Source organism: Branchiostoma floridae, chromosome 18, assembly GCF_000003815.2.
Source record: "Branchiostoma floridae strain S238N-H82 chromosome 18, Bfl_VNyyK, whole genome shotgun sequence".
In the NCBI taxonomy this organism is placed as follows: Eukaryota; Metazoa; Chordata; class Leptocardii; order Amphioxiformes; family Branchiostomatidae; genus Branchiostoma; species Branchiostoma floridae.
Genome location: NC_049996.1, coordinates 8,377,819 through 8,393,610, shown reverse-complemented (window position 1 = coordinate 8,393,610; position 15,792 = coordinate 8,377,819). Strand labels below are relative to the sequence as shown.

At 41.3% G+C, this 15,792-nt stretch overlaps 1 protein-coding gene across 3 annotated transcripts in view; it reads right to left on the bottom strand.

Moving 5' to 3' along the window:
- Positions 1-4,130: 4,130 nt before the first annotated feature.
- The window catches only part of LOC118405866, a 38,545-nt gene continuing 26,883 nt past the window's right edge, over positions 4,131-15,792 (bottom strand). For all 3 annotated transcript variants that reach the window (XM_035805675.1, XM_035805676.1, XM_035805677.1), the window contains exons 35-50: positions 15,612-15,740; positions 14,839-15,060; positions 14,516-14,653; positions 13,811-13,988; positions 13,201-13,333; positions 12,593-12,726; positions 12,260-12,390; positions 11,818-11,965; positions 11,048-11,248; positions 9,059-9,262; positions 8,095-8,856; positions 7,710-7,931; positions 7,393-7,482; positions 6,792-7,117; positions 6,240-6,441; positions 4,131-5,573 (exon numbers count right to left, since the gene is read on the bottom strand). In XM_035805675.1, the coding sequence (XP_035661568.1) occupies positions 5,311-5,573; positions 6,240-6,441; positions 6,792-7,117; positions 7,393-7,482; positions 7,710-7,931; positions 8,095-8,856; positions 9,059-9,262; positions 11,048-11,248; positions 11,818-11,965; positions 12,260-12,390; positions 12,593-12,726; positions 13,201-13,333; positions 13,811-13,988; positions 14,516-14,653; positions 14,839-15,060; positions 15,612-15,740 (3,483 nt within the window). In that variant the 3' untranslated portion in view covers positions 4,131-5,310. The remainder of the gene's footprint in view (positions 5,574-6,239; positions 6,442-6,791; positions 7,118-7,392; positions 7,483-7,709; positions 7,932-8,094; positions 8,857-9,058; positions 9,263-11,047; positions 11,249-11,817; positions 11,966-12,259; positions 12,391-12,592; positions 12,727-13,200; positions 13,334-13,810; positions 13,989-14,515; positions 14,654-14,838; positions 15,061-15,611; positions 15,741-15,792) is intronic.

The window sequence follows — 15,792 nt, the reverse complement described above, 5'->3', positions numbered from 1 at the left end:
TAATATGATAGAACTATGATAAAACTTAGATATAAGAATATTCCTGTCTGATACCTGTTTATACTTTAGTCATATCGACACAAAGGAGGATGCTATTGACAGGTCGCTTCTTTACTTGGAAAGCCTACGCCTCTTGAAACAAACAGATGATGGCATTTAAAAATAGGACAAACCCCTCAGAACATAACTAGCTTGACCTTCATGATCAGAGGCGTAAAGCTATGTCTTTTATTATGAAGGCAATGTGAGGAGATAATTGTACATCATATCTTGTGTCAGCAGTCCTCTACCTTTGCCTCAGGTATTTTCTTTACTGAGAAAGCCTCCCTCTAGTTTGAAATTATAACTCCAGAATCCCCTTGCCCCATTTGTAAGTCTCGCCGAGACAATGCTGAAAACTTCGGGATCAGACTTATGCGCATCCTTATTCTGTATGATTTGCGTAGTGACCTTTTTCATACGCACAATACGTTTTCTCATGCATCTCAATCTTTTTGCGTAAGTTTTATGTAGTGGACGCTAAACACAATACCACTTATAAGTTATATGCGTGTTGTGTATACGACTGCGTATCAAAACCATGCCAACATGCAGCTTTTATTCTGCACATTTATGCCGCAAGATCATTTAAGAATTTTCAAAACATTTTATATGGCAGTGTACTGTGCTCTTTTTATTATTGCATGAAGTTGTCAATGGTTTGCCTGATGCCATCTTAGGTTCTCTGAAAAGTATGCGTAGAACATTCTTTTTTTGTTCTCTCTCCTACGATACAAGCATGATTCCAGATCATCTGATTATGACATCTCTTGCTTCCTGTTGTGTAATACTTAGCAAGTCTCTCACCATGACAGTGTATATTTTAGAACAAGTATTAATTGCGGCATATGTGCATGTTGAACATTTGTTAATTAGTCATATTGTAAGATTTTCAAGGGTGCTGTAATTGAATGTAAGTTCTGCCATAGCAATGCAAGGCTGCATCGTTTTCTTAAAAGAAAGTCTTTCAAATATTTCGTTTGGCCTTACGGGCAAACCTTTTTTGTACAAGAATGGTAGATGCTTATTTCTTATACTTTACACATGTAATTGATCTTGTCCCAAGTCTGCACAAAGTGTACATTCACTTTATTCGCATTATTATCTGTAGGATCTCAACCATGGGGGAAACCGTCAATGGCACTACGTCGTCAATGAGACAGGGCATGAAGGTATGTGAATGATGCTTGCACTTATCAGCAAGCTATTTTTCACCATTCATACATGTGCATTTGTAAGTCATATGGACGTACAGTGTATGAAAATGTTATCCCTTTAATCAAAAACTCTATCACAAAATGTATCTCTTTCCATCATTACATGAGAAGCCGAATTCGCACAATATCAATTCATTAGCTTGTATTTCATTTAAGGTACGAGTAAACCGATCCTGAGGCATATCTTAAAAATAATTTTTTTTATAAGATTTGGTTGATATATAGGTGTATTTTATGTAAGCCATACGTTGTTATGACCAATGTTGCTATTTAGCCGGTAAATTGAACGGAAAGTTTGGATGCTAGCCACTGGCTGTTGGGTGATGACAATGCCGGTAACAGCTTCTCCGCCCACTGGGGTCACGTAGCCCGCGCGTGGCGCGAACGCCCCAAACTCATAGCCAATTAGAGCGCGTTCTCTGATTACGCTGCATACATGAACCCTAGTCAAAGACGAGGTTTTCCAAGAAGTTATTCCCGGTCACACGCCGCTGCCACGCCAAACATTGTGTGATCCACGGAGATAGCAATTATTACTCTGTGACTGGAGGGTAACCTCCAGCCAGCAACAGAGTCTTGTAATCACTTTGTGCGTTGAGTGTTCGCACCTATATCTCTATGTTCCGTATGCCGCAATCGCATGTGGATTGGCATGTCGTCTGTACTCCGTTGGGAAATGATGCACGTTATTTGTTTTCGCCGTAGCTGTTTTTATTATGGATGTAATAATTTCAGTTTTCACCCCTACGCCGTCCGGTATAGTAGTCCAGGTCTTCCTTATGATTGCGCCTTAAGCCTTGTTTGATACCGTCAAGCAGATGTTGTCCTCGTCGGAATATGCCATCTCGTTCGGGCTTTACGTTTCCAATATTGAGGTTGGTTTGACATAGCATACTGTTAACATTTTGCGTGGTTGATAGTCATATGCATTTTATGGTTAGAACGTGTTTGATCCTTGGGATCTTTTTTTTTTTCGCTGTAGCTGTTTTCATTATCGATGTAATAATTTGAGAAATCACCCCTATTTCCCTGGTATTGTGGAACAGCTGGCCTATAGACGATGAGGTTTGGCAATTACTTATCTCCGAGCAGATATGGGGTTATGTTATGTCCACAGTTGTCATTGACCCACTTTTGAAGTGGTGTGCGTCTCAAATATCCATTGTGAAGCTGTGTTGTTGTTTTCATTTGGTGTCGTTCGATTGAGACGCTGATTTCGCTGTGTTTTGAATTTGGCAGTGATAGGTATGTTAGCTTTTAAGTAAGTTTTTGGTATAAGCTAATGTGATGTGTTCTGTATGCGATATAAACACCGTGTCATACCCCACAGAAAACATCACAACCGACATAAATCATAATTAGGTCACAGAGTATGTTACCTACGGTCCCTTGTTTATATTTTCGTTTTATGGCTAGCTGAATTCAGTTATGGACTGATGGACGGTGTATTGAAATTGTTTCGTCTCGTCCTTGTCATTACTATGTGTCGGCAAGGACGTGGCGTCGGTCCGGTACAGATGTATAAAAACGAAAGCCTGCTTGATCATGTATATGGATGATGTGTTGTTTCTTGTACTTTTTTTGTTGTTGGTTGATTTTTTTCTGCAGACAATGACGTTGCGTCCGCCCGGTAAAAATGTAAAAAGGAAAGCCAGCCCATTACATATTTTACATGTTGTTATGTTTTGTTTTCTTCCGACAAGAACGTGGTGTCGGTATGGTATGAATTATATAAACGAAAGCCAGCCGGTTGTATGAAAATATTTACCAACATGTACATTAGGGGAGAAGAATACCGCAACCGTCTCAGTACGTCCACATGCTTGAATAATAGAATAAAATTTGGGGATGATGTTGGTGAATTAGATTGATACATTTTACACATTCAATAGGAGGTTTAGAGGCCGACTGTTTCTGTGGATGTCGAGGAATTTTTAGTGTGCGTCCACATTTGTGTGTATATTCAAGTCTGTTCGTGTTGCGTATTTACGTTCTCTTTGGCTTAGGAAAAGTTTGAGACCGAAGAGGTCGTTTTTCGGTGCGATATTATAGTCTAGTAACCTGGCAAACTTTACTGGATACTCAACTCAAGCGAACGTGCGTGTACTGTACGTACAAGCGCGAAGATCCCTTCATCCGGATTTTCAAAATAAGCACTTCACATTCTACCTATTTACCATAACAGACAAACTTCGTATATTTTTATGCTATCCAGTGATTTATAGAAACGTCTTAGATTTGATTGAATTTTCCTTCTCATAATGCCTTCAATATACAACTTGCAATTCTAGATACGACCCGCTTTTAAACTTTCAATTTCTTCTTTGACTGTCTAAAATTGAACGGCCCTGAATACCTTTTATAGCCACCATTCACATTTCCCTCACACTTCCACACTTGCCTATGGTTTGAAAAGGTACAGCATTAAGGACTGTTTCTATTAGATGACATACATGTGAAATAGTACTCTCTTTGGAGAAGTAATGTGATAAGGGGGTTGCTATCACATTTATTCTCCAGAAGAAGAATTCTGGTTCTCTCTTTGGAGAATTAATGTGATAAGGGGGTAGCTATCACATTTATTCTCCAGAAGAAGAATTCTGGTTCTCTCTTTGGAGAATTAATGTGATAAGGGGGTTGCTATCACATTTATTCTCCAAAGAAGAATGAAAACGCTTGTTGGCGAAAAAATGAGACAAAGTTTTTACTTATCACTATCATGTATTTTGTAATTATCAAGCTTTTCATGAGAAATACTTTTTTGAGCTAAAAGAATGAGATAAATAGCTAACTCTAAATAGTAATCTACATATTTGAAGGTGTTACTATTCTTAGCTGTGACATTGAACCAGAAATCATTGCTTACACAAATAGTTGTTTTTTAACCCACTTTATTGCCAAAGTTCCCATAATTGTTGAGACAATAGTGTACAACCAGTAAGTCACCAGTATTAGCAAATATCTGTGCGCACACAATGTTTATTCTAAAAGTTATTTTCTATAAATTCTTACTCCATGATCTCTTGTTGTGCAGCAGCATACGTTATTTTTGTTATAACAGTCTGTGAATATCTACATGAGGCTGGTCCATAGATAGAAAAAACTTAGTTGTTTGCTGTTCTTTGTTGTAGATCTCATTAGTAGTTGTGAAGAAGTACATTATTCAGGACTGGTACAACAGTCGTATAGATAGAAGAGCCATGTCCGTAGCCAGAATTTGGTGTGTGTGTGTGTGTGGGGGTCTTTTTGTAGATTATTGGGACGTCCGGACGCTGAAGTAGTATTTCTTGCCTTATTGAGAGAATTTGAAAAAAAAAAACCCGAGATCGACTGTCGACAACAGTGCTATCAAAAAAGAATCGCAATGCGTTTATCATTCTGTTTTTGCGGACCTCCGAGTGCTGTGGAGGATTCTTCCGAAACCACCACCCCACCCTGTCTACGGACATGAGAGCACTTTTTATGTACAAAATGAAAAAAAAAATCATAATTTTCTTACGAAAATCATAAAACCTAGATAAACCAATACTTCCGATATAATTTTGTATTCAATAATCTATCTCTCGAGTCTAGTGATATGATATATTCTGCTTCTTTACTGCGAAGGCTTTTCATGCATAAAGCCTGTCCAACTACTTCTAATTCTTGAACGCTTAGCATTTATACGTTTGTATGAGAAAACAGTATAAAATTATCCATTACCATAAATAGTAATAACACCCAGTGTAGGAAACAAAGAAGAATGCTTACTTAAATGTGATTAATAACATTTTTTGTTGTTGTGAATTCTCGTAGTGTTTAACGAAGGCAGGCCAAGTCTATGTCTTTGGATATGATCATTACTCTCTAAGTATACCTGTCGGGGCAAACACAGTATACAAAGGGCTAAATAGTGGTCTACATGGACTCAAGCGAGGAGCATTTTACAATAATGGTGTTGCTGCGACTCATTGTAGAGCCAGTTGGACACTGCTTAGCCTTTTGGATAATGTATATACCCATGATAGATTTGGGGATAACATCATCAAATGGTTATCTAATATGCTTTTGGTGCCTAACGATAGAAATCAAAGGCTACGTTTTCATACATCCCGACGGTGTTAATGGCCGTGATCGTTCCGAAATGATGCTTGTTAGGATCTATGGGTCCTACTGTGATACTGGTCTCCGCGGTCTCCACCCACTGTTGGACGTCATTTCCGCCTTGGGTTGTGCCTATGGTGACCTCATACACAAGGTCTGTTGATGCCTCAAAGACTCCTTCCCAGTCTATCATCGCTGTGGTGTTTGAATTTCCCCAGGTGTGGGTCACATTTCCTGAAAACCAATTTGGACAACAGGATTGGTATTTGCGACAATTAAATGTGGCAAATCAGCAATGCTTATTTCGTAAACGTAACAAACTTACAATTGTTCTTATACATGGCAAGCCTGCAATAGCCTTCTTGTACATAGTTTATGGACAACACATCAGAACTTGCATACGCAAAACATTTAACGAACATGGTAAAGTTTGTTTGTTGCACATATTCCTGGGTTAAAAAGACATGATGGCTTTGAATGTTGAGTTGAGATAAAGTATACATATAGAAGAGGTCTCTAGGGATAAGATCTAGGCCCTCATAGAGTCATATGAACGTCTGTTGAGAGACAGGATGATCAGAAAGTACATCTATGCTCGGTGTTTTTCACTTGGAACACAACACAGCATTAGAGCAGCATCCAAAGACTCCTGACATAGTGTTAGAAGTGGGATCATGGAATCGTGATCGGATGGAAGTTGTAGAATCTGACACAGACGGGCTTGCAATGGTCTTTCTTGTACGTTGTATATGTGCGACCCTTGAATCCAAAAATTAGCAAAATAAACTTTGCTTCAAGAATGTCTGGACCAATACAAACAAGACATACTGGCTTTGGTTGTTGAGTTGAAGATAAGGTTGGTTAAGCATTGGCACTATGATTGTATGAAAGTTGTAGTACCTGACACAGAAGGGCTGTCCGTGGAGATCTGAATATCAGCCTGGAGCGAGGCGCTTTCCATTCGGACATTGTTGATGGCGCGGAAAAACACCCTGTAGCTGGCGTCTGGCTGAAGATCAAGGCCAAGCAGAGTACTGGTGTCTCCATAGGGACTCAGGCTGTACCAAGCTGAGCTGTCCGCTCCAGGTCCCTCTAGGGCATACTAAATGGATTGAGACAGGTCGTTAATCTAATGCTTGGTGTGTGGTAGTGACATACTCTATCTTAATGTTGTACAGTCGACGTCGATTCATGAGTTTAGTACACCAACGAATGGGATAATGGTTTTGCAATGGTCCACCCAGCAACTTATTTCCGGTACTGCAAAACTATCTATATAGCCTATTTTGTTCAGGGATTAATTGTTTTGAAACGCTTCTTATTTGTTGCTCTCAGCTTGCATGTGCCAGGATTTGCCAGTCAATGGAAATGTGAAAAAGGTTTGTGGGTTATCTATAAACATATTCTGATGAAGCATAGATGACTAGTTAGAGCTTCCTATCTTCACCATACCTGGTAAGCTAGTATGCCTGTTGTGTCCGCGAATCCACCCCATGACAGCTGCAGCATGTCCGTTTGTGACTGGTGATTGCCCCGTGTGGGGTACTGTGTCTCTGAGCGAGTCACCACACTCAGCTGTGCTGCGGTCGTGATTGGCGGGTTGGTCACTATGGTGACGCCATCAGACGACATGGTGGAGACCAGACCCACGTTGTTGTGGCATCTCACGGTGACGAAGACTGTCTGTCCGTGGGACAGACCACTCACCGACTTCGAGGCACTCCCGGAGTTTTCAACTGCTGTGTAGTCACTGATTGACGCGGACCCGGGCTCCAAGCCTGTGGAAGGATATCATGAAATTATTTGATTCGTTATTTGTACAATGTTATTAGGATCTGCGAATTGAAATACTAGGTCTACAGATATCAACAATCTTAACTAAATACACATTATTGCCATTGCGATCCTCTTTGATACCATACTAAAAAGAAAGAAATGACTTGGCCATGAATTGATTCACAGAATGTGAATGAACACTGTTTACCATTGTGAAATAATAATACGTTTTACAATGTATGCAAACGTAGATATCATGTAATATAAGCAAACATACCTATTGCCCACTCGATTTTGCTGATACCACTTTCCGGATCTGTAGCATCCCAGTGTGCAGAAATAACACTGTTGCTTTGGAAGTCTACATCTGGAATACACGAATGGATAGAATCACTCACTCACTCTATTTATCTATCTATCTTTATATACCTATCAGAATGACCAAGCAAATGGCATGGTTTGATCGTTTATGTTCCTAGTTTGTTTGAACCTTAATTTAATAATGGGACGCTCAAATCGGTCTGCACGGGAATCAAATAAAATCTAAGAGAGATACATATTACACAATTTAAGTTGTGATATCTTTTAGCTTACCCTTGTCACTTGAACCATCCCGTACAAAGGCAATGACCGGTGGTGTTTTGTCTACCAAAGATGGCTCCGAAAGCACCATGCTGCGTAGTCCAGCTGCGTTGACGGCCACCACAGTCACGTAGACGTATGTTCCTTGGGTTAGGGTCAGGTTACTGTTGACTGCTTGGTCACTGGTTCCAACAGAGCGGAATTCCTGCAGTTGGGTTCCTCCTTCTACCGTGCCTGTTGACAAAAAAATACGTTTTCTTACTGTCAAAAGCGTATTACAGCCATGTTTGCAAACAATGATTCACTAATTACATGTGCCCTATAGCAAATGATACGTCTATGGACTATATAGCTGATACCACACTGAAAATAGTGATACAATGGATTATAGACATACCTATAGCCCACATGTAGTCGACGATGGGGCTCTCCATGTCCACAAACCCCCAGCTGGCCAACACCGAGTTCAGGCCATGGATGATCTGAAGTTCCACATGGACGCTGTTGTTGCTGCTCATTCCTTCCTCAACCTCCATCACGTTGCACAGCCGAACGTCCACATTGTCGATGAGGACCCCCCTCGTTCTTCCAGGCGTTGCTATAGAGATGGAAGAAGACGCACTCGTTGCCGTGAAGAAGACCGTGGCCTTTTGCCAGCGGTTCGCGTTCGATGAATCATGTCGACCAGGTCGGCGGTACAGTTGAACAACCTTGCTGATCCCTGGAGCTTGTATCAGAACCTCCTCGTCTGACCGCTTGTTTTGTACGAAAGGGTTGTGGAGGAGCGATAACGTCATCCTATACTTGCTGCCCGTGGTTGTAGTAAGCAGCTGTGAGAGGGAACCTGCTAGGTACAGCACATTGTCCCCGTGATCTCCTTTCGTCGCATTCAGAACCGCAGAGGTTGAGCCGCCTTCAACAGTCCAATGTGGTGACGTAAAAGAAGGTAGCGAACTAAAGTTCAATCCTTCCCTCGAATTCACGTAAACTGGGCTTGCTGATTCTTCGAATGAGAAATCTTCCACAATGTTCTCCCCAACCTCCAACTTTTCTAACAGAACTGGGGGTGTCGTGTCGATGGTCACACCGTCAGACGTGGCGACATCTGACTGCTCACCGGCAGCGTCAACAGCGTACACTTTTGAGTAATATTTCACACCTGGCAAGGGGTAAATATAAAATATGTTAAAAGTGTATTATTGCATTCCAAATGTATGAAAAATCACGTTTACAAGAAGCATATATACGTCCAACTTAACGATACATGTCTATGTTTTGCACATCGTTTTTCATGTCACGATTCATTACTTCTTAAACATGAGAGCCTTTGTCCGAGTTTCAAGCCATAATGTAACACCTACCAGCATCTAATGCCGCGTCAAGCTGAGTCCTTACAGCGGTCCTAAGTCCTACATCTGTAGCCGCTAACACGGAGCACTCGTCTGCAGCCGTGGTGGTCCCCACGCACCACATGTAGTGATGGAGGAACGACTCGGAGTCCCAGAAGCCGTGCCATGAAGCGGAGATGGACGTGGAAACGTTGGTGTACTCAACATCGTGAAGAACTGTGAGGAAGGAAAATATACTATGAGCAATAGTCGTCAAACATTCGTGTAGTATTTTGCGACGCATAAGGGGACGAAGACATTTCTACCGTGGCCGACTGGGACAAAATGATTCAAACACTCCTGCCCAATTCCAAACGTCCCGCGGCAGATTCCAACACTTCCGAGCCCAGTTCCAAACAGCGTGGCAGATTCCAACACTTCCGAGCCCAGTTCCAAACGTGCCGCGGCAGGGTTTTCCAAACGTGCCGCGGCAGATTCCAACACTTCCAAGCCCAGTTCCAAACGTCCCGCGGCAGGGTGTCCAACCGTGCCGCGGCAGATGCCAACACTTCCGAGCCCAGTTCCAAAACCTTCCAAACGTGCCGAGGCAGAGTGTCCAACCGTCGAGTCGGCTTTTGGCTCCCGAAACCAAGGCTCACTGTATAGTGGATGGCCCTTTATCTAATGGGTCAAGTGTTTTAATGATACGAAGTCTTTCCACCTAAACGAATATACAAAAAACGTGGTTTTATATTCGTTTATAGGTGGAAAGACTTCGTATCATTTCGCTTCCTCGCCGAGCTGATGTAAACCTTGACCCATTAGATAAGGGACCATCATGGATATTTCTTTATTGCAGTTAAAAATGTAAATAAATGAAGAAGGCTTAAATAAAGCTGCAATGCCTATCATTAATATGTCTCTATGCCACATGCACCATATCTAGAAATATAAATGTACCCTTTTTCTATTAATTTAACTTACACAGATTTCAGGACAAGATCTTTTTTTTTCAAGTAGCCTAATACCAAGCCGTACGACAGTTCCTGAGTCCCCTTTGTCCTTTTTTTATTTGTATGGTAAAAAAATTCTTGGATACCAAGCTACAAAAACAGTGACTTTCTTTGGACATTGAAATCAAATCATAAATGTTAAAAAATTGAACCAGCCATGTTTCTACCTTTTCTTTTTCTCATAGTAGTCGTATTAAGTATATAAAAAACAAATATCAATATCACAATACGATCACAATATGAAAGTGTGCCAGAATAACTCTACATAGTGCCGCAGTGCAATCTGTTTCAATAGATGAGCCCAAATGGGAGCCCAAAGCCGAGTTCGACGGCTGAACACCCTGCCTCGGCACGTTTGGAACTGGGCTCGGAAGTGTTGGAATCTGCCGCGGCACGTTTGGAAAACCCTGCCGCGGCACGTTTGGAACTGGGCTCGGAAGTGTTGGAATCAGCCGCGGCACGTTTGGAAAACCCTGCCGCGGGACGTTTGGAACTGGGGTGGGCTCGGAAGTGTTGGAATCTGCCGCGCGCTGCTTGGAACTGGGCTCGGAAGTGTTGGAATCTGCCGCGGGACGTTTGGAATTAGGCTCGGAAGTGTTTGAATAATTTTGTCCCAGTCGGCCACGGTACATTTCTATCTTTACCTTTAAATAAAGGACTCTAAATCATCTTCTAACGCTTTCTTGAAAATGGCAGTTAATTACTGTCACGAAAAAGTGGGCATTCTTCATAGAACATATGATATGTATATCAGAACGGGGCCAAAAGTACATTTGTGTTTTTAACGTCGCGTATAACGGTTAGGAATGAACGACAACAATACTCGCTATCAGCAAAATATGTCAAACATTGCTTTGTTGTTGATACCGAGAAAACTGCATATTGCACTGCTTGCTTCCTTGGAATTCATTATCACTATAACAGATGATTACTCTTAAGTTTAGAAGAACCATTGATACGAGGTAGGTAGGCATTTTGTGAAAAATTCCCTAAGTCAGAAGAAACCTACCGACTCCGTCCATGACGACACCAGTCGTTGGCTTGATCGTGTCCACCGTCACACCGTCTGACGAGGCTGCGCTGAACAGACGCACTTTGTTGAACGCCCGGACGTTACAGTAATATCTGACTCCTTCAGTCAGAGATAGGCCGGTCACTTGGTGCGTAGTCGTGTCTCCGCTCAGCTCCGTGTATGGCGAGACAGATTCGTCTAAAGGAGATTTGATAAGGGTACGTTTGGACACATGATCAAGTGTAATTCATATGTCATCACTCAAATATTCAGTTCTTATCGTGAATTATTTAATTTATTCCTGTGTTATCAGCATCACATTCTATGTATTACTTTACCTCATCATTTATCGATTATAATCAATTTTGATAAGGATACGTTTAGACTGTCCATTCTCGGGTGTTAAGTAATTCATAGTCATCACTCATATGTTCAGTTCTTATCTTTGATTATTTGTTTATCATTATGTTATTGCTATCACATTCTATGTACTGTATTACTTTATTATTCATCGATTTCAATCAATTTTAGTATAAAAGTGACGAGCCCAGAGTAAGCTATGTACGCCTTTTCTCCAACCCCTGCGCCTGCCATATCTATTGTTTATCGTGTTATGTATCTTGTACTTTCTGATTGTGCAAATAGATAAACAAACAATTTCATAACGCCAGTCAAAGTTTGGGTTAGGTAGAGGTTCTAAATACTAGGTACGTAAAATTCTTATGAATAACAACATCGACACTATTTCACAATGTCAACATATTTACCAGTCGGCGTAAGGCCAAAGGCAACTTCAAAGCTATCAATGCCGCTGCCTGTGTCGTAGAACACGCCATCCCAGCCGCACACGAGCGCGTTGTTCTCAGTGATGTAGTCTATGTCTACGGTGGCAGATGTTGTCATCAAGTCCTTGACCTATTTAAGGGTGTAACGTTAGGACATGTTGACTGCGGTTAGCAAATTTAAGTTTCTGAACATGCCAAGTATTTGGAAATGATACTTAGTCACTAGTTTGTAATGGGGGTCGTAACACTTAAAATTTTGTCGCAAAAATGATTTGTACACATTTGTGTGAGGAATCATTCCCGTTATATATCAGTCCACTTAACTGGTGTATATTCTACTTATACATGAGACCTATTCAAGTTCCATGTACTAAGATGGAGTTGGTCACATTTGTGCAAGGCTCTCTGAATCAAACTACCGTACCTTTGTTGACTTATGAACACTAGGGGGTGAAAAGTCGATCTCAACTCCATCAGAAGAGTAGACTTTGTACGAAGTCGGTGAGAACCATGCTTTGACGTAAATCACATACTCCGCTCCTCGTAGGGTATGGGCTGCAGAAATACCAAATAAAGCATAGAGGTCAAACGGCAATACTTCAAATTAAGTTCAGCCTATCTAATGTTAAATAGATTAGATAGGACGGAAAATTGTAAAATTAAAACACATGAAATAAAAAATAACACCAAAAATCATGGCAAAGGCAATAACATCAATTTGAATTTCGGTATGATCAATGAAGAGTGTGCTACTTACCTCCGTCTGGTGTATAAGGTAAGTTGAGGATAGCATAGTTGGCACCGTTTGTCTCGTGCCATATTTTGTCGTTCAGAAGATCAAACACACCGCTGCCCACAGCTTGGTCTTTGATTCCTGCACTCCACTCGTACCTGTTAACACAGAAATAGTCATGTTTCCACATCGACGCAGTTGTTTGTAGGTCCGTGTCAGACCATAGTTTTAATTGCCAATGTTGACTGTAAGACTTAATGCGTTCAGGTAGGTTTTCTATGTAGCCTATCCGTTTCCGTGTCGCCCACCACTATTAGACCCAGCCTGTCAAGTTTACGAAAAGCAAATGAAACTATGAAGTGACTGACAATCTACAGGCACCCAAGGCTCGTCGACTAGCTGAAGTGACAAATATTTACATAAAAGCAGTTGCTCAAACGTTGATAATACTTACGTCACGTATCCGCATGATCACGTGTTATTGAGATCACGTGTCTGTAACTCTCGCGAGTTTACGTTCTGAAGTAATTCGTCATCAGTATTGATCCTAAAGATCAAGAAGGTGACTTAGGTCGTTGAATATTTGATCCGTGTATACTTTTTTGTGGGAAGAATGTACTTTGTACTTTTACCTTTTAACTGTTGCGTCGGTTGTCCATGCGGCAGCGAGGAAGTCCCCAGCAGGTGTATTCGCGATGTCGTCAGATCCAGACAGAGACGACAAGTCCGTGAAGTCCACAACATCATACACATTTATTGTAGGCCCTGTGTGTATAGAATGGCACAGTTTGCATTTCACATAAGCTAAGGCGAGAAGAACCATATACAAAGAAGTCAAAACACCAATCTAAATCATGCCCTAAATTTACATGACCTGTATTCCAGAATGTGTATTTCTACATATACATGTTTCAAGTCACCTGCGAACTCACACAATCCTATCTACCCCCCTGAATGATGGATTACAAAAGCGGACGAACGTCACAAAGACAATTACGAGGCTCATTTTATCAGGCTGCTCTAGATGACCTATCATTACCATAATCACATACCGAAACGAATCATTGATACCCATGCAGTCTATCCTGACTACGTTGGCTTCTTCGACACACACACACACACACACACACGCACACACACACGCACACACACACACACACACACACACACACACACACACACACACACAGACGACCACACAGACGACCACACATGCACACACACAGAGCATATATAGCTTACCTCCACTCGCTTCGGTACAGGACTGCGTTGGTGTGCATATCTTATCTTGAGATGCGCAAATGCAGTGTCCTATGCAGGAGTGAGCCACGCATCTTCTCACCAGGGACAGAAAGCCCCTGTCGGCGGCGGATGATACAAGGTTGAAAGCTTCGTGTGATGCAGACCCTCTCAGGCCAACCTTCAAATGAATTATTACATTATTAGGTATACGAGCGTAGATGTCCAATGGCGCATCGTGATAAAATGATCAGGCTATTGAAATTGAAAAAAAAATCGTCAATCATATGAAGAGCTTTTTTGTACGACAATTGTACATGATACAATGTATTGCAACAACTACTACACAAAAGTACAAAATATGGGTATAGAATAAAGCTTAACAGCCTTATTCCTATCAATAAATGCTAACATAATTCTTTGATGTAGTGTTACAATAGAGTGGGCTAATAATTAGTTTCGGCATTCTATCTAATAGCAAAGGAGTCCTTTCTATATTTGCCTATTTTTGCGTTATAGGAGTTGTAATGCATCTAAAGATACTATAGTATATAAATCTGTCTGTGGCATCGAGTCCTTGAAATCTGATGTACATGTTTTAAGAAATGTGAATAATATTGTTGAAGACGTTGAAGAAAACAATATATACGTATAATCAAGTGCTCCTAACGTCGCAATTGTAAAGGCACAGTGCGTTAAATGACTTACCCCGTTGACAGCAATGACCTTGATGTAGACTGTTGAAGAACTGCTCAGCGCCGTGGCAACGGGAATATCCGCGGTGTGCACCACTCCTTCTGGGGCTGTCAAGCCTCCTCCGCTGGGGGCAACCTCTATCGGTCCGGACTGTAGAGAGTCATAGATTAAGTCGTAAATGAGAGTTCTATTTTCTGTGGTGATAGTGTGGTCAAAGGCATACAAGCACATCAAGATATGGCACACTATCTAATCATGTATGTATCCCTAAATTGCCAAGATATGCGTATCTAATGAAAGCTAATAGAATACATTTTATTTCATATGATACGTACCGGAATCAGGTTGTCTGCATCAAAGTTGGTTCCTACGTAAACCTGATATTTCTCGATCTCAGAATGCACATCAGTGAAGCCCAGCCATGCTAGTTTAAGAAGTGTAGGGTTGCCGTTGACGTTGTTTTGCCACGTCATCCACCCGCTTTGGGGACGCTGATTATCTATGGCGTGGGTCGTCTCTGCTGCGAATGTGCCGACTGTGGGAGGCGTACCGTCCACCTAACATGGGTATAAGTTTATACATGTGAGACACAAAGGAAGCAGTAGTATTTTTGTTTACATTTGATAGGTTATGATTTCAGACAAGCACATTGATATGTTAATTCGGACAAAACTAGTCTGTGTAACACAAACTCCGCTGTCCAGGGCTGTAACTGGCCCCTCCCCGCGGAGGGCCGGCGGATGTTTGGCGGGCTGCTATAAGCGAGATTTAATCAGGCTAGGACAAAACGATACGACAAAACTTAACATGAATTGAAATGTTGATATCGTTTTTATAACACCTTTATTATGCTGTCAACAATATTGAGTATTCAGAGTTTGCATAGTTCAAATCACATTGTTCTGCTTCGGTGTCATGCCATAATAGAAATAAATCTTGACAAATCCCATTTATATACTTATAGTAATTTGACTTACTAGTATTGTAAATATTTGCCTCATTAGCCAATTTCATGAATGCGCACATACAAGCTAGACTGCGTGTGAGTGCTACAGTCTATATGTCTTGTGATCAAAGGTCTACCTTTTCTATAAAGATTCAAACCAACCATGATCTCTGCCGAAGTGGATTCTGTGCAGAGCTTTGCCCTGTTACAGGCGACCACTGTCACCGTGTAGCGGTTCCCATCATGCAGTGTGATGTTGCTGAATGTGTAGCGCTTGTCATCTGCGCTGACCTGTATCAAGAAAGGCAAATATGCTTCAATGTAATAGGGATGGTAGTTTCTC